Here is a 19,257-nt window from a genome sequence, read left to right as displayed (position 1 = left end):
GTCCCAGGCTCCCAGTTCCCTCTCGCTCTGCCCCTTAAATTGAGAATTACCTCCACACACAGGCAGCTGCTCAAGCATATTTTTTTGAAAGTTTATTCATTGTTTCCTAATGTTTCCCTCAAGCCCCATCTCCTTCCCTCTTCCTTTCTTTTCTGCAAAATCAATCAGAGGGACTTGTTTTCACACTACATAGAAACAGCCAAATACAGACAGAAAGTCAGACAAGAGGGCTAAGAAGGGAACTCTCTCCAAATAGAACAGCCTGTGATGCACAGAGTTTGTTGAATGATCAGAGAAGGGAAATGTCGCTTGTTTAAACAAACACCCACATGATGGGTGCCTCCCATAGGAAGGGGTGAGATTAACACCATTTGCACATGAGGAAAAATCAAACCAGATTTTCTCTCTTGCTTTCCAGATGTACTGTCTCTGAAAGGCACTTTCTGAGGACTTGCGGAGGGGGACCTTCATACCCTTGGAGTGCCCTGGCCACCTTGGTCTAGCCAGGTGCTGTATCCTGAGCCCCGAATTCTCTGTTCTCCACAGTGAGGCTTCTGCCCTGGCCCCCTCCCCTAATCCTGCACTTCCCCACCTCTCTGGGGGTCTCCACCTCCGCACCCACAGGGTGCTGTGATCACCCTTTTGATTGACCGCCTTGTAGTTCTTGCCTGATATTAAACATCTTTTTGAGAAAAACAACCCATTGTGTCTATGTGGTCTTTATTTCTAGGAATTTGTACTTTGCTTTCCTATATTCCATGCTGCTCATCATCTGGAGTTTGTTTATATAAGAATCTGTTGCTGTTCTATTATTAATAAGATGGTGACAGAAAGGATGTTTGGGGACCCATGAAGTAGGTCCCTGAAAGAGGCGGGAGCGTGGGGAGTTGCCTGCCTCTCCCTACCCTCCCCTTCTCTGACCCTTGGGCTCCCCAGGGCTCCTCCTCATTCCTCCTTTGACCCCCAGTGCCTGCTCTAAAAGGGGGAGCTCACTGAGGTGGCCCCCACAAGAGTAGAGAGGAGGTGGTGTCAGATTGAAATAGCCCCTGAGTTTCTGTGAGACTGGCATGAGCTCCCCCGACCCTGATGTCAGGAGGCATAGGAGGGAGCAGGAGGCAGAGGACAGGAGGGAGGAGGTTTAGGCCAGAGTATCTGCTGGGGTTTCCATGGGAAAGGCAAGACAGGGCAGCATGCACACTCCAGCCTAGCTAGCTCGGATAACTCCTGTGGGCTCTGAGCTATAGCAGTCACCTGGCACCCAGTCCAGTGCTGAGAGAGCCAGAGGAATGTTGCCTCTGGGGTGCAGGGGCCTGAGAGTGGAGGCCTGGCTCTGAATTTGTTCATCGGCATGTCATTGGTGCTCCACTGGGCCCTTTGCTGTCTCTAAAGAATCAGCTAATCCCAGTGGAGTGGTCTGTCCCCAGCTAGAAAATTTCTTTAAGATGTCAAAATGTCATGATATACAGAAAATAATGACAGAGGACGTGTCTGTGCGAGGCTCAGGACTGTTAAATAGGGCTGCATTGGAGATCCTCCTGTTGGCTAAACCTATTTTTAGCTGCTGCCTCCGAGACCTGCATCCATCCACCCACAGGATCCTAAAGGGAAAGATCTCATTGGGAAACGGCTTCTGGGTCTGCAGTCCGGTAGAGAGCACAGCACGGGAGCCAGCCCAGCTTAGTGTCTGAGCTGTCTGGCCAAAGGGACACGCACAATGCTGTAGCTGCCGTTTTACAAAGGAAAGGGAATACAGAGGACGGAGGGAAGGAAGAGCAGGTGTCTGTTCCAGGTTTAGGCAGTGCAGCCAAGACTAGAGCCACAGAGAAGCTTAATGATGGGAACCTGTCCTGACTTGACCAGATGTGGTTGGGAAACTTAGACCCAGGCTTCTCCCAGGGAGTATGGGAACAGGCTTGTTCCTCCTCCTGTGGTCTCCCAGTCACACACACAGCACCATCACTTATAGATTGATGTGCATTTCCTGGAATTTTTATATATGTGTGGAATCAGGTGGCACTTACTCTCTTTTGTCTGACCTCCCTCATGCATATAACTTTGTTCACACTCATCCATGTTCTATATGGATCCCTAGTCTGCTCTTTTTCACTCCCAGCACAGTTTTACTCTGAATATGGTTTGTTTACCCATTCCATAGGTTTTGGATATTATGGCACCTGTTTTTTTTTACTCACGGCCCTCGTCTTTCCCACCACTCAGGGTCCCCAGTGGGTGAGAAATGGTGTTGAGGACTTCCAAGGCCTCCTGTAGTTCTGAGATGGTGAGAATGCTAAGATTCTGAGTCAGTTGCTGGTGACCTTCCTGAGGAATATGTGGGTGGGCTCTCCTGAGGTCCAGAGAGAGACGGATTCAAAAAATGCACCATCTCTGTGCATCTCTGTGGACCTCCCATGTGATCTGGTCTTGGAGCTGAGGGGTCAGTCCCAGGATTCTAAGCAGGCTCAAGAGCTTGCTGGCTGTGTGATCTCAGACACTTTGCTTAACTACTCTGTGTCTTCATCTCCTCAACTGTAAAATCAGCATCAGTGGTCCTATCTGCCAAGGATGTGTGAGGATTAAATGAGGCCACACCTTGAAAGAGACGTGGGTTCGGTCCCTGGGTCAGGAAGATCCCCTGGAGAAGGAAATGGCAACCCACTCCAGTATTCTTACCTGGAGAATCCCCATGGACAGAGGAGCCTGGCAGGCTATAGTCCATAGGGTTGCAAAGAGTCAGACATGACTGAATGGGAAGACCTGACTTCAGTCAGACACGACTGAAGTGCCTGAGCACACATACATACCTTGAAGGCATGTAGAACAGAGTCTGGAAAATGTCAGGACCTCTTTTGCTTTTGGTGGTTGTTCAGTTGCTCAGTCGTGTCTGATTCTTGGTGACCCTGTGGACTGCAGCACACCAGGCCTCCCTGTCCTTCACTCTCTCCCGGAGTTTGCCCAAGTTCATGTCCATTGAATCAGTGATGCCCTCCAACCATCTCATCCTCTGTCACCCTCTTCTCTTTTTGCCTTCAATCTTTCCCAACATCAGGGTCTTCTCTGATGAGTCAGCTATTCATGTCAGGTGGCCAAAGTACTAGAGTTTCAACTTTGGCAATAGTATTTCCAATGAATATGCAGGGTTGATTTCCTTTAGAATTGACTGGTTTGCTTTTGGTATCTGTATCCAAAGGGTCAGAGATTTTGAGGTCAGGTTTGCTTGCTTCTCCTATATTTCTGCTGTGCTATAACAAAGCAGGTTTCAGTGGCACTAGGTTCTTTAGAGCCTGTGGTATTTGATCTCAGAAGATGAATCTCTCTTAAAAGCTGGCATTAAAGATAGATACAGGCAGAGTTTCCAAGGTCTGTGGATTCCACGCTCCTTTGGGCAGCCCCATTTAACCTCTTGGTGGCTGGCATTCCGAGGGAAATGGGACCGCCTTGCCTGCAGCTCAGTGTGGGTCATAGACTCATCCTGATTACCTGTGAACTTGGCTTTTTATAAACTTGTGCCTGTCCAAACAGAGCAATTATGAGGTGTACCTTTCTCTTTGATTGGCTTATCAGCATCTTGAAGCAGTTGAATTGGGAGCACTTTTTCTAACTCACCAATTAGAATGTTAATGGGGAAAAAAAAAATTCGGTGGAAGTACTCCTAAGAATAAATAAAGCAAGTCTGTGAACTCTCAGCCAGAGATGTCTGTGACCACCACCAGTGATCTTGAGCAGACTTTTGTTATTTAAGCCATTAAGAATATTAGGTTTAATATTGTCTCAGGGAGCTTTTTTCTTTGGTTCAGATATTTTTAGCAATCTCAAGGGTTTATGTTTCCTTTTGGAGATATCAAGGTGCTTAAGGAATGTCTTTTCTACTTTTCTGTTGGGCTTTTATTTTAAATGAGAAATTATAGAATACTAGTTTTTGTATCTGTTTAGAAATCAGCAACCAGTATTTATTGACACCTACTGTGTACGTGTGTCTGGGGCAAATCACAAACATTGGGAATGTTGGGATAACAGTGGCAGAGTTGATGGTAAAACTGTGACAGTTGGGGAACTTGCTTTGGTATCTCAGTGATTCTTCCAGCGGTACAGAGATTTCAAAACTCATGGCTCTGTTTCTGCTTGAAACCTACCTACTGTTGGAAAACTTGAGCATTTTTGACCTGTTGTGGTGAAATTCCTTTTGACAAATTAAGTTTGGGGTATTTTTGATGCCTAACATTGTGTTTAATCTTATATGATACTTTAGATTGTAGGTGTTGGGAAATTTCCCTCCATCTGCATGGATGAAGCTAGGAAGAAGCCATCTGCTCTCAGTCCTCCTCCTGGCATTTTGAGCACCCATGTCCCCTCTAAGCCTGACTAGCAGGCTCCTGGCCCCATCCTTGCTGAGTGTTGGCTCTCATACCTTGCCTGCCTGTCTCGTGGCTTCATGATGGAGAGAATGGGCCGCTTTTAAGCGTATTTGGGGGAAAGAGAAGCCATCCAAACAGTGAGAAGGAGCTGTCTATGGCCCCACCTTTAGCTCTACTCACCACTATCAGGCAGGCCTGCTGGGTTTTCTTCTCCAAATGCACCTCTTTTTCTCATCATTCTCACCACAGAGGCCTGGTCTGGTCTCCCCACCTGCTGTTTCTCAGTCCTCTCTCTCTAGCATACTGCTGCTAGGTTAATGTCCATTCAGTTTTATTTCTATCATATCAACCTATTTCTTTCTTTCTTAAATAATTTTTTTTTTGGGCGTGCAGTTGGTTTACAATGTTGAGTTAGTTCCTGTTTTACAGGAAAATGAATCAGCTCTACATATACATATATCCCCTCTTTTTTGGATTTTTCTTCCCATTTAGGTCACTACAGAGCATTGAGTAGAGTTACCTAAGCTGTACAATAGGTTCTCATTAGTTATCTTTTTTATACATAGTATCAATAGTATATGTATGGAAGTTCCAATCTCCCAATTAATCCCACCCCTTCCTTCCTGCTTTGGTGTCCATATGTTTGTTCTTTATGTCTGTGTCTTTATTTCTGTTTTTCAAATAAGATCATCTATACCATTTTTCTAGATTCCACAAATACTCGTTAATACACAATATTTGTGTTCTCTTTCTGACTTATTCCACTCTGTACGACAGTCTCAAGGTCCATCCATGTTTCTATAAATGACTCAATTTTATTCCTATTTTAGGCTGAGTAACACTCCATTGTATATGTACCACATTTTCCTTACCCATTTCTCTGTTGATGGACTCTTAGGTTGCTTCCAGGTACCTGCTATTGTAAATAGTGCTGCAATGAACACTGGGGTAAATGTATCTTTCTAAATTATGGTTTCTCTGGTTATATGCCCTGTAGTGGGATTTCTGGGTCATATGGTAGCTCTCCATACTGTTCTCCATAGTGGCTGTATCAATTTACATTCCCACCAAAAGTGCAAGAGGGTTCCCTTTGTCCACACCCTCTCCAGCATTTATTGTTTGTAGATTTTTTGATAATGGCCAATATCAGCCCTATTTAAAAGGCCTCTGTTTGTCACTCCTCAGAGCACCTCTGAATGCTTCTTGGACCTGGGTCTGAATTCTAAACCCATCTGTTTCTTTCTCCCAGCCCTCTGCACATCTGACCCAGTCTGCTGTTTCCCAGACCATCCACTGTTCCCTGAGGCTGCTCCTTATCTTTCCATCATGTCATGCTTCTCTGATCCCATTTCCAATCTGTATTTTCTCCTGAGATCTTCTACCACCCCTGGCCTCCAGCTCCTTTAGCATGGAGGCCTCTCTGTGGACAAAGTGTACCTGCCTTTTTGCTTCTCTGAAAGACAGAATTGCCTTCTGGCAGTTGACAGTGCACGAGCTCTGGCTACTGCTTTCTCTGGAGTATTCCATGAGTCGCTGGTCTCCTCCTCTGCTCCGTAGGTTTCTTGAGAGCGTAGACTGTCTTGCTTCTCCACGGTGGTCAGAGCTCTGATGGATTTGGTGTGGGGGTGGCACGGGAGGATCAAGGACAGCTCCTGGGTGTGGGGTGGGGGTAGCTCTCTGGACCATGGTCCTGGCTTTCTGCCATGGGAAGACCAGGAAGGAATGCTTTTGGTAGGGACAATCAAGGCTTTGTTTGAAAACAAGTCTGAGAAAACTTTAGACAATGAGCTGGAGATAGCAACTGAATGGGGTAATTGTCTCTAAAATCCTGGTACCAACATCCTGGGAAAGATTAAAGCTGTAGATGAAGACAAATGAGGCATTGGAGCTAGAGATAATAAGACACCTTAGGACAGAAATAGGTGAGGTAACCACAGAGTAAAATTGGACTCTGCCTTTGTTTAGCAGACGTCCAGGCAGGGCATGGCTCCAGCACTCCTGGAGGGCTAAGGTGTGGGATCACCACAGATGGCTGTGGAAACTACTTTGCTGCTGTTTTCCCAATACTCACCTGGAAGGCATAATGAATGGTGTTGGGAATTATGGAGAGGATTTCTCTGGCTAGAGTCCTGGGTCTTGTGGTCTCTACGCTGCTAATGTGGGAGGGGCCAGATGGTTTCCTCTTGCTTTAGACACAGTGATGGGCTTTGAGAAAACGATAGACTTTGGCATGTACAACCAGGAGCTCGGGCAGCCCAGTGGATCAACAGAATTGCAACGTTGAGACCTTAAGCAGGAGGAAATGTGTTTGGAGAGAAACTACCTGTAGCTGGTAGAAGGTGCTGTGCACAGGAGACACCCTAATGGGTCATGAGCCCACTGAACCCATGCTAGAAAGCATTCAGCTAAAGAATGAGGTTGTGTCAGCAGCAACAGGCTGGAGCTATTCCATGGGTGTGATGCTAGGAGAGGCAGGTGTGTGGGTAGTTGACTATGGACATTATCTATTTCATAGCACAGGTGCGTTGAATTCTTTGCTGCATTCAGACTATTCCTGGGAGAGGGGGAAGGAGCTGTCAAAGAAGCAAGTTCAGTTCAGTTCAGATCTTCAGTCATATCCAACTCTTTGTGACCCCATGGACTGCAGCATGTCAGGCCTCCCTGTCCATCTCCCTCTCTGAGAGTTTACTCAAACTCATGTCCATTGAGTCAGTGATGCCATCCAATCATCTCATCCTCTGTCATCCCCCTCTCCTCCCACCTTCAATCTTTCCCAGCATTAGGTTCTTTACAAATGAGTCAGTTCTTTGCATCAGGTGGCCAAAGTATTGGAGTTTCAGCTTCAGCATCAGTCCTTCCAATGAATATTAGGGACTGATTTCCTTTAGGATTGACTGATTGGATCTCCTTGCAGTCCAAGGGACTCTCAAGAATCTTCTCCAACACCACAGTTCAAAAGCACTAATTCTTTGGTGCTCAGCCTGCTTTATGGTTCAACTTTCACATCCATACATGACTACTGGAAAAACCATAGCTTTGACTAGACGGACCTTTGTTGGCAAGGTAATGTCTCTGCTTTTTAATATGCTGTGAAGGTTGGTCATAGCTTTTTTTTTTCAAGGAGCAAGTGTCTTTTAATTTCATGGCTGCAGTCAGCGTCTGCAGTGATTTTGGAGCCCCCCAAAATAAAGTCTGACACTGTTTCCACTGTTTCCCCATCTATCAGCCGTGAAGTGATGGGATTGGATGCCATGATCTTAGTTTTCTGAATGTTGAGTTTTAAGCCGACTTTTTCACTCTCCTCTTTCACATTCATCAAGATGCTCTTTAGTTCTTCACTTTTGCCATAAGGGTGGTGTCATCTGCATATCTGAGACTGTTGGTATTTCTCCTGGCAATCTTGATTCCAGCTTGTGCTTCATTCAATCCAGCATTTCTCATGATGTATTCTGCATAAGAAGCAATGAGAGGAGTCTGCTGCAAACCTCAGTCCGGGCCGGAGGGCGCAGACCCAGGGCTGACAGTGTCCCTCAGTGCTCCCTGACTTCTTTGTATGCATCCCCAGACCCCATCCCAGCTGTGTCCAGAGGATGGGAGGCACCTCCTTCCTTGGCCGCCAGAAGGTTTTGGGCTCCAGGCGTACTAACTAACAGAGGGAGAAGAGCTCCAACTTTAAATGATGTTCCAGGCTTTCACCGTTACACTGGGACCAAACATTTTCAATCCCTGGAAATAGGAAAATGGAGTCAGTTGTAAGTGACTGAGGACATTTTCTTGTCCGGAAGTGAGTTGACCAGATGTGGGGTGTGCCCAAGGGCTTCATCCAGAGCCAGGAAGGAGTGGATTTAGACAGAAGATGTTTGGGCAGTAAATTTGTTCTCAGGTTGCACCATCTACTTGTCCAGGTTATACAGAGGACAGAGAGGAGCTGAGCTGAATAGATCCCTGGGGCTGTCTATGATTTAGAGACAGAGTCACGGAGAGGGTGAGAAATTGACCAGAAACACTCAAGAGGGTGGAGCATGTCAGATGAGTGTGGAAGCAAGAAGTCAAGAAAAGGCAGTGTATCAAGGAAGTGAGGATAGGAGATCACCTGTCAGTTTGGTGCCAGGGAGGGTGTTGGTGACTTTGCAGGGACAGTTAGTGTGAACAAGAGTGACTTGGAGAAAGCTGAGGAGGAAAAGGGAGGTGAGAGTGGAGAGGGCACCATCAACAACACTATTGAAGTTCATTTAATGGAGGTACCATAATTTGTTGAACTGGTCCCATGATAGACATTGTTTCCCATCAGCATGTTAAAGACTTTGCTGCAATCAGTGGTGCTGTGTGTAAGTCTTCTGTCTGTTTCTGAGTGTATTTAGAGGATGCATTCCTGAAGGTAGAAGTGCTGGATGAAAGGTCTATGCGTCTTTCGTTTTGTCAGGGATATGAGCAGTCTGCTCCCATAGAGGCTATACCAACTGAAGTACTCTTACTGATGCAGGTACTTTACCTACAAAGTCTTATCAAGCTTAAATCTTTGACTGTGAAAGTTGATTTTTAGTATAGGCTTTAATTTGTATTCTTACTATGGTAAAGCTGAGAATCTTGTCATATTTTCAAGAACCATTTATTTCCTATGTGAACTCTTTGTTCTTATCTTTTATCCATTTTCCATTGGGTTTTTGATGTTTTCTTTATTGACTTATATTAGGACAGTTATCTCTTTGATTGTGAAATGTTGCCATTTTTTCTTGTGCATGAAGTTTTATGATATTGTTTTCTTTTAGTACTCTTATGGTTTCATCACAAACAAATTAAATTTGTGATCCACCTAGGATCTATTTGCAAACTTATATAAATATAAGATAGGAACTTAACTTACTTTTCCCTAGATGGTTACCCAGGCACTTAAATGCCCCCCACTGGGTAACTTTTCCCCTCAACTGATATGCATTACCACATTTATTCTGTAGGGGAGGAAAAAACTTTTGTGCTCTAGCCTCCTATGTTCTTTGCCTGGGACCCTAAAATTAGACTAACAGAAGACAGATTAATAAGAGAAAGGTGAAATGTTGCTTAAAGCATGCAGTGCCTATGCACACAGTGAAACTCAGCATTGAGTAACACACAGAAGCGCTTAGAACTTGGGTTTACATCTTAATTGAAGAATAGATCTGTACAGAATTGACAAGGCACAAGGAAAAAAACTGCATTTCTAGGGGTGGCAGATTGTGGGAAGATAAAATGCACGGGGAAACTAATGGAAGATAAGAGTTCGTAACAAGGTTTGTTATGCAGATTCTGCTGGTGCATTTCTTAGTTGATCAAGGTCTAGCATTGTCTCCGGCTTCCCTGGTGGCTCAGAGGGTAAAGAATCTGCCTGCAATGCAGGAGGCCCAGGTTTGATCCCTGAGTCAGGAAGATCCCTTGAGGAGGAAATCACAACCCACTCCAATATTCTTGCCTGGAGAATTCCATGGACAGGCCATCAGCTACAGTCCTTTGGGTCACAAAGAGTCGGACCTGACTGAGCGACTGACACACACACACGTAGCATTGTCTCCAGGTGTCCTTCCTGGTAGAGAGGAGAAAGAAATACCTTTGAAAATTCATGTCCTAATTTTAGGCAAATAGGGGAAGTGCAGGGAGCTTTTCTTGTATCTGCTTCTTCTCAGTTGCCTTCAGCTCAAAATGGTCCTTACACTAGAGAGGCATATTTGAGGGTGGCAGATTCTACTTATCTACACATTGTACATACCCTTACTTCTTTTTGTTTCTTCATGAAATGGATCACAATTTGTGATTATATGTGTGTGTTTGTTGCACACCCAACCCACTAGAGTAAGAGTGATAAGTGTAGAAATAACCCAGATGTCCTGTTTTTCTTCTTTTTATTGTTTTAGTCTATAAAATGTGTGTGTGTGTGTGTGTGTGTGTGTGTGTGTGTGTGTGTGTTTGGGGAGACTGGGTGGGAAGCAATGAGATTGTGAGTAGGGAATAAGGCGATGCTGCATGATTTCAAAGGATCTAGTACTGTATTCCAATGAAAAAGCTATTAAATCTCAAGGGTACTGGCTCTAACAATAAGAATTTTAGACTGAAAAAGGGACGGTGGTAAAATCATGAGAAAGTAAGGATTAGCATCTGGGGCTGGCTATTGAAGCCAGTAATTGTACTCTCAGATGACTCCGGAGGTGCCAAACATTCCATTTTCATATTAACTGAACTCCAAGGTCATTATTGACTTACCAAAATGGGATCTCACTGGACAGAATGTTAGGATGCAATTTCCATTATTAAAAACAGGGCAAAAGCACAACTGGAAGCTCAAACTAGGATTAAATGGACTTATACAATGGCTAAATAATGATTGCTAAATGAACCAACTGAAATAGTACTGATCACCAAGAGGCACTCTGCTAGGGAGTAAGGAGGGACAATAAAAATTGTTACACTGAAATTAGACTTTGAAGTTCAAGCTAATTTCAGTCATCTGACTATTGCACTTATTAATAGTTATGTCACATTTCTATTTCAAACAGAAATGGATACCATCAACCTGACTGAAATGAGAATTCACACTTATAAGGAATATGGTCATTAGAAACAAGTTTCTGCCAATGATGAAAGGAGAGCATTTTTCTGAAAAGCGGCTTGGTTTGCAAACCTCCTTGGGGATTCTAAAAGCTGGCTCACAAGGGGGATACCTAGGACTTCCCTGAGTCCATGAACTCTGAAACATTTCTAGAATGTCTTACATTTGCAAAGTTTAAGGCCAAAAGATTGAATCTCTGAACATGCCCTGAGATGGTTGCTTATCTCTCTATGGGAGGAATAGAGATAATGGGATTTGTTTGATAGACCATGTTTAGTATTTGCAACATTTTCACCACAATCCCGTTCTTAATGCTCACTGGTATTTTCCACCTCCCAAAGTGATACATAGGTAGCAAGGCCTGTTGCTCAAGCTTCATGGCTTGACTGCATGGGACATTTGATGATGTCTAAGCTATATACAGCCATGAAATTAAAAGACGCTTACTCCTTGGAAGGAAAGTTATGACCAACCTAGATAGCATATTCAAAAGCAGAGATATTACTTTGCCAACAAAGGTCCGTCTAGTCAAGGCTATGGTTTTTCCAGTGGTCATGTACGGATGTGAGAGTTGGACTATAAAGAAAGCTGAGCACCAAAGAATTGATGCTTTAGAACTGTGGTGTTGGAGAACTCTTGAGAGTCCCTTGGACTGCAAGGAGATCCAACCAGTCCATCCTAAAGGAGATCAGTCCTGGGTATTCATTGGAAGGACTGATGCTGAAGCTAAAACTCCAATACTTTGGCCACCTCATGTTAAGAATTGACTCACTGGAAAAGACTCTGATGCTGGGAGGGATTTGGGGGCAGGAGGAGAAGGGGGCAGAGGATGAGATGGCTGGATGGCATCACCGACTCAATGGACATGAGTTTGAGTAAATTCTGGGAATTGGTGATGGACAGGGAGGACTGGCATGCTGTGATTCATGGGGTCGCAAAGTGTTGGACACGACTGAGTGACTGAACTGAACTGAACTGAAGCTATATACTAAATTAGACATTTGACATTTCTTTTTTGAAGCCTGTGATCCAAGACCAGTTTTTTTCCTCTTGCATACTGGTGGAAGGGAAAAGAAATCTGGTGCTTACTAGGGATATTTAAAAAATGACTAACTGGAAACTTTTCACCAAATAATGTCTTTCTAGCCTGCTGGGACTATCAGAGACTGAACTGCTTTGCTCAGCTAAATATATCATTTAATAGAACACACACAATGCAGACAGGCATCAAACTTCTAAAAAATTAAACAGATAAAATATAGTAACTTTTTAAAAAAATGCATGTTTCTCTAGAGAAATGACTCGACTCTATTCAATAAGGTGTTTACCTTTAGAAAATATTTTGGATGATCATTTTGATAGAACCACTTTTAGAATAATAGTATTTTAAAATAAATGACTAAGGATAAGCATCAAAAAATTTGTTTCTTTCAAATAAACTTTTTCTGCATCATGATGATTCATTGCCTACAGTTTTTATGGCATCTGAACTTTTAGAATAGTATTTCTTTCTCTTTTCTCTACAGTGAGTTGAATGGCAAATGTAAAGCTTATCTTAATAGTCTCTTGCTTAATTTGACAAGGTCATATTTCTCTTAAAAGCATTCTATTGTGACAGTAATAATTTTTGTAGATGATAGAAATAATTACAAGAAGTATTCAGCTGAAAAAGTTTGTGAAATGTCACTGAGGACCTATTATCTTCTTTATTATTCAATGTGTCTCCAAATTCCTATTTATTCTTTTTTTTCTGTTCTTTTACTATTTTGTCCTTTTCCATGTGGGAGTTAGAAGTTAACCCAGCTCTTTTCGGGGCTCCTGACTTCGAGGCCTCACTTGGCATATCACTCATCATTTCTCACGGAGGCTGAGTTACAAAATTTTGCTACACATGCTTTCAAGCATGGGTCAGAGCCATGTTCTCCCCCGCTTCCAGTATCTGGGCTATGGCAGCCTCCACCTGGTCTTACTTTTGCACCTACCCACTGCTCCTGTGAGTGCCCTGGGTGGCTCAGTGGTAAAGAATCTGGCTGCAATGCAGGAGACGTGCGTTCGATCCCCAGGTCAGGAAGATCCCCTGGAGGAGGGCATGGCAATCCATTCTAGTATTCCTGCCTGGAAAATCCTATGGACAGAGGAATGTGGCAGGCTACAGTCCACAGGGTTGCAAAGAATTGGACATGACTGAGTATGCACACACTGCTTCATGCCTCCTGCCCTGGACAGGCCTGTGGGTCAGACGCTCTGCAGCTGGTCCTCCTGTCAGTCCCCCTTGGTACCTATGTTCCTTGTCTCCTTCCTCAGGACTGTGCCCAGCACATTGTAGCTACTCTAGAAATGCCTGCACAGAGCCTCATTTCTGGCTCATTTGTATACCCCCGGAGTTCCTCTCCTCTTTCAAAACTCTCTTGATTTTATGATATTTAGTAACTGCAGAAGCTGGGAATAGCACTCAGAGGACTGAATTTCTTTTAATTACATTCTGACTCACTTCAGAAGGATCTTGATCAATAGCAGTGCTTGATTAGAATTGGGCCTTGTGCCATGACCACAGCCATGGAGAGAACATCCAGAAAAGTACACTTCAGCGCTTCACGGCACTGATTTTCTAAAATGGAATCTTAACCAAATGTTGAAAGAGAAAAAAGCAAGTGTGGCATTGATACATATCACAGCCTTAGGAAATGGCCATTGCAACAGAGAGAACTACGATACTGGCAGTCAGAGGTTCTAAGATGCACTGCTGGTGGATTTTTCGTTTTGTTTTTTGTACATGTAGACAGTCTGAGTTATGTAATCCTGATGGATGTGATAAAATGGATCTCTCTTCCTGTCCTCTTAGGGAAGCCATCAGCCGGGTTTGTGAAGCTGTCCCTGGATCCAAGGGAGCCTTCAGGAAGAGAAAGGTACCGTCCTCCCAGCTCTCTGTCTACCTGTGTCTCCTCTCCTTTTCCCCGCTTCTGTCACCACGCAGTATCTTTAATCACATACATTGTTCAGTTTCTCTTTCCCATGGCCTGGCTCTTGTCACTTTTTTTTTTTTTTTTTTGCTGAGCAGCGGGGAACCAAGAGTCATCCGTTGGTTTAAAGGGGGTAACTTACAGTGACAATGACTTTTGTCACTTTTAAAAACAAAAAGAGCTTAGTTTCCCTCTTTGCCATATGGTCGATGAGGATAGTTAGCCATCAAGACTAATTAACAGGGTTGCCAAAGTAAACACCCCAGGTCTATGCCTAAAGCCCTGTAAACCAGGGCCAGATGCTCTTCTCGGCTTTTCTGTACATTAATTAATTTCATTAGAGCAACTCTTTGTGGTTGCCCTCAGGGGTGTGCTGGTGAAAGTTGAGCAACAGGCTCTTGGGGCTGGAGATGGAGACTGAGAAGCACTAAATTTGTCTTGTTTGCCAGTTTCCATGGTGTAAATGCTCCACTATGGCCTATTTCAAGCTCTAACCTGATATGCCTAAAGGGGAGTTGGGAAGAAGTGTGTTCTAGGTCACTGTTACGCAGCATCCCTGCTACATGTAATGGACATAAGGAGCCTGAGCAGCGTGGGCATGCATACTCAATCTCTTGGTCACGTCTGACTCTTTGTGACCCCATGCCCTGTAGCCTGCCAGGCTCCTAGGTCCGTGGAATTTTCCAGGCAAGAACACTGCAGTGGGGTGCCATTTCCTCCTCTAGGGGATCTTCCTGACTCAGGGATTGAACCCGAGTCTCCTGCATCTCCTGTACTGGTAGGTGGATACTTTACCGCTGAGTCACCAACCTGAACAGCACAGCTAATACATAATAGCTAATGCAGCAACAATTAGGAAGTGATGAGTTCTGAGTATTTATTGCTTTTTTTTAAATGTCATCGATTTAATTGTAAGTCTACATAAATTAATTTTAAGTAGCAGCTCCTTTTGATGACCAGCTCATGTTATTGTTGTTCAGTCACTCAGTCATGTCCGACTCTTTGTGACCAGCTCATAAGACTCTGAAAAAATTAATAATTGGCTTTCTTTAGCTAGAACAAACCAGCTCTAGAATACCACTGGATATCCCCATTTTACAGATGATAGAAACTGAGGTCCAGGGATGGGAACTTACAATGCGAGAAGATGGTGGAGCTGAGCTCAAGCTTAGGCCGCCTGACTTCAGGGGTTGCGCTTTTAATTCCTTGACCTTTTTTTCATCCTGAAGGTGGTTGGACCAGAAAGGAAAAAAACAAACAAACAAACAAACAAAAAACCAAACTTGATTAAGAGAAAACATAGAAAAACTCTTTCCTTAAGTGCCTGCTGGTGCTGCTAAGTCACCTCAGTCGTGTCCGACTCTGTGAGACCCCATAGATGGCAGCCTACCAGGCTCCCCCGTCCCTGGGATCCTCCAGGCAAGAACACTGGAGTGGGTTGCCATTTCCTTCCCCAATGAATGAAAGTAAAAAGTGAAAGTATATGCATAATTAAATACCCATGATCTGGACTTTTCCAAGCCTGGACTGAATGGTGGGGAGTGCATGCATCCTTGTCTTCGAGTCTGTCCCAAGGCTGAGGTTCTGGGGCACATTGTGTCATTGCCTCCGCTGCTTCCAGGGCTGTGGGTCAGCTCTGTTTTCACAGCTTGCAGACATTTGTGAACCCACAGAGTAACTGGATTTCAGACAGATAATTTTGGATGAAGGCTTAGCTTGATGTGCTAGCCTGTGTTTCAATCAGCCCACGGGAGACATAGAGGACCAGGCAGGCTCCAGAATTTTGAAAACAGGAATGCTTTTGTAGTCACATGGTACTTGACCAGCAGTTCTCAGGATTCCCTCATGGTCCTCTTCACAAAAGTAGGGGAAGCAATTTCTATTTTGAGGCTCCACTCTGGTATACTTAATCAGAATCTCCTGGGTGGGCCTTAGGCATCTCTGTTTTTAAATAGCTCTGGCAGGGGATTCAAAAATAGTGCCTGCCTGGTTAAGAACTAGTGTGCATTGGCATCTGAGAAGAAGGCATGTTCTAATCTGAAAAGGAAGGATGTGGCGGGGCGCAGTTGATCCCTGTGCCAAGGACAGTTCTGGAGGACTGTTTTATGCACCAGCTGGAGCAGAACTGGGTCTGTCCATCCTTGTGCTGGCCCCAGACCCGACAGATTTAACTGGACCATTTGATTGTCCATCAGCCCCATGAGCTGGTCCATTTAGTCTAGTCCTGAGTAGTTTCCTGGTGGGATGAAACCAGTTCTGAGGCTGCAAAACTTGTGGCCTGTGATGCTTTTCTGAGGCTTATGAGTGACCCCCATGAGACTCATCCCAAATGAGCCTGGTGTACTGACACCTCTGATCTTCCTGCAGGGTCCTCATCTCAGTGTGTGCATATTAGGTGTTTTAGTTTGCATACTGCATACTCTAGAATTGATGTTTTAGGGTCAGATCTCACCCTCCTAGCTCATTTCTGTGACATTGCCTTTGCGGGCCTGATGAGAGGGGATAGTGGAGATTGGAGGTGTGGCGGATGGAACAGCGTGGGGCCCTGTCAGTGCGGCCTCCTGAGAATGGAAAGCTAAAATAATGCTTCTTCATTTCACAGCCTCCGAGCAAAATGTTGTCCAGCATCTTGGGCAAGAGCAACCTCCAGTTTGCAGGCATGAGCATTTCCCTGACCATTTCCACAGCCAGCCTGAACCTGCGGACGCCAGACTCCAAACAGGTCTGTAGGCACCCAGGCCCTGCCCTGCCCAGAACCCCCAAACTGTGGCTGTTTGAAAGGGCTTCCCATTTCCAGCTTTATTGAGTCCCTGTGAAACACATTTGTATAAACTTTCACCAGTCTACAAACTCTGGCCACTTTTAAAGTTCATCTAGTGAGTGATAGCTGGAATTAGGTCTTTTGAATTTTGCTATGAATTACCTTCTTTTGTTGGGGGAGGAAAGGAAAATGCATGAAATCACTGACTTACTTAGAGTTAAAAAGAGGTATATTTGCATATGCAGAAGTTTCCTATCGATGTCTCTTTGCCCCATTTTGTTTTCTCTTACGTTGTATTTTATTGGTTCTACAGCGCACATTTAATTTTCACATTTATCATCTTTGAAATGGTCACATGCTGTGGTTTAATTGATAGTATTGTTAATTTCTTAGTGGGTCGTTATTTTGGAGGCTCTCACAGTTGAGACTGTCGTGGAGTTGATGTGACATGGTGCATCTGTGGCTCGTCCAGTGTGGAGGGGTCCTGGCTGACTGAGGTGGGGGTGATGAAGCTTACTGAGGAAGACTCTGTTAAGATAGTTGGGTTTTTCCACAGTCTGTCATTTAAGTTTCTTTGACTGTTAGTTCCTTCAGCTGGGAAAATGGGTGTATGAGTAGCTATCCTGGAACCAAGAGAACTTTGATTCTGAAAGTCAAAGGAAACAAAGGAGGTGAACACGCTCAGCTCAGTCTGGGGTTCTGTTGGCGGCCGTGTAAGTTGGGATTCAGGTGTGTCTCCATGGAGGAGGCTGGGCAATCCACAGACCTCTGAGTGACATACTTCCCCACTCTGCTGTGTGTTCCTGGGGATGCCCAGGGTTAACTTCATCTTGCTAAACACAGTCATATTTATTGATTTCCACACCCTCAGGTAAGCAAGCAGTCTGCCCAGCTTCATTTAGGATGAATAGGACACCACCTCATCCCTGCCCCCAACCCCAGATGCTGAAGTAAATTCTAGATCTGGCATAGAAATGAGAGGTAATGCATAGGCTGTGCTTTGGCATACTGGATGCCACTTCTCACTCCATTCCTTTGTCCTCACTCAACTGATGGATAATTCCTTCTCATCGGCCCTTCTGAGGGATGGGCAACCAGTCATCTCATGGTAGATTAGAAAGATGCAATGGTCTCAGCCTTTCTCTGGAGCTGCCTCTAGCTGAGCACTGTGGTGACTTGGGGTTCAGCATGCTTGCGCATGAAAGCTAATGAGATAGGTTTCCTCAGGGTTTCCCTCACATGCCCACTTTCATTCTTTTTGTTTTAAATGGAAGTATAGTTGATTTGCAATGTTTTGTAAATTCCCATTGTACAGCAAAGTGATTCAGTTATATATGTATTTATATATATATATTCTTTCAAAAATTCTTTTCCATTATGATTTATCACAATAAATCATAGTTTATTGAATATAGTTCCCTGTGCCATAGTGTAGGAGCGTGTTGTTTATTCATTCTCTGTATAATGGTTTGCATTTGCTAATCCCCGACTCCCAGTGTTTCCCTCCTGCCCTCTCCCCGCTCGGCAACCGCAGTCTGTTCTCTTCCATTTTTACTGCATGTGACTGTTATATCTTTTGTTTGTAGGAACCTTCAGGCCATGGTCCTCAATTCTGTGAGATCTTTTCAATTCCACCTTATACTTTGTGTCCCACCTCAGAAAATAAAACGAGAGAGAGAGGCAAACTCTCAGAGCAGAAAGGATGAGGTCACAGTGGTTGGCCTTCCCCATCCTGGGGTTGGGGGCTGGTGGGGTATGTCCTGGTCTCATCGTCCTGCCCTTGGGAGGGAGTGCTAGGCTCAAGCGTCCTGGGAGATGCCAGTGCAGACGACAGGAGCACAGTCTGAGGAAGGTTTGGCAGGAGCCAGAGCTCCCATCCCTCAGCCTCTCCCGAGTTTAGGCCTGGCTGTAGCAGATTGAGAAGGAGCTTGAGTGGGCCTGCCCTTCCCAATCCAGAGAAACAACAGAAATGCAGTGCTAGCTCTCCTCTGCAGAGCTTGCAAGGAGGAGAAACGAGATGAAACACCCTCAGAGCAAAACACATCCTTTAGTTAATTAGCTCTCATTTTCTTACTCTCCTTTTCAATTTCTACTCTACCCAAATTGACAACATAAAATCACACAGTAATGGTCATGTTGACCAAATATGATGTCCATTTTATTCTGAAATCTTTGATTTCCAAATCTCAGCTTTAGGGCTGCTTTGGAATAAAAAATTAAAACATTTAACAAGCAGAAATGAACAACTATAGAAGTCACAGTTTGTCATCATTTGGGGACTACGTCCTCATTGCTCCCCTGGGAGCCCCCTACCCCTAGACGAGAGGCAGGAAACAGATGCAAAAGGCAACCATTAGTTTGATCCAGCTGGGTTTGAGTACAGGCTACAGAGCTGGACTCATTGTTTTTATTCATATATATGCTCAGGATTTTTCCAGATTCTGAGTAGTTTTGTGAGTGCCAACAACTGAAGTAGGCATTTTAAAATATCTCATTTTATCTTGTAATTCAGTTATTGCTTTGCTTTGAGTTTTACTGGCGCACGATCGGAAAAATCCCTTGGATGGTAGGATTATGGCTCTGTGAATTCTGCTTGCCTGCCTGCCT

General features: G+C 44.4%; 1 protein-coding gene across 2 annotated transcripts in view; it reads left to right on the top strand.

Moving 5' to 3' along the window:
* SHC3 (SHC adaptor protein 3) overlaps positions 1-19,257 on the top strand; it is a 187,338-nt gene that overhangs the window by 96,268 nt on the left and 71,813 nt on the right. For both annotated transcript variants that reach the window (XM_069575584.1, XM_069575583.1), the window contains exons 3-4: positions 13,772-13,835; positions 16,492-16,611. In XM_069575584.1, the coding sequence (XP_069431685.1) occupies positions 13,772-13,835; positions 16,492-16,611 (184 nt within the window). The remainder of the gene's footprint in view (positions 1-13,771; positions 13,836-16,491; positions 16,612-19,257) is intronic.

The sequence above is a fragment of the Ovis canadensis genome, chromosome 2 (assembly GCF_042477335.2).
Source record: "Ovis canadensis isolate MfBH-ARS-UI-01 breed Bighorn chromosome 2, ARS-UI_OviCan_v2, whole genome shotgun sequence".
In the NCBI taxonomy this organism is placed as follows: Eukaryota; Metazoa; Chordata; class Mammalia; order Artiodactyla; family Bovidae; genus Ovis; species Ovis canadensis.
Note: the sequence above shows the minus strand (reverse complement) of the source record. Positions and strands in the feature narration are given on the sequence as shown.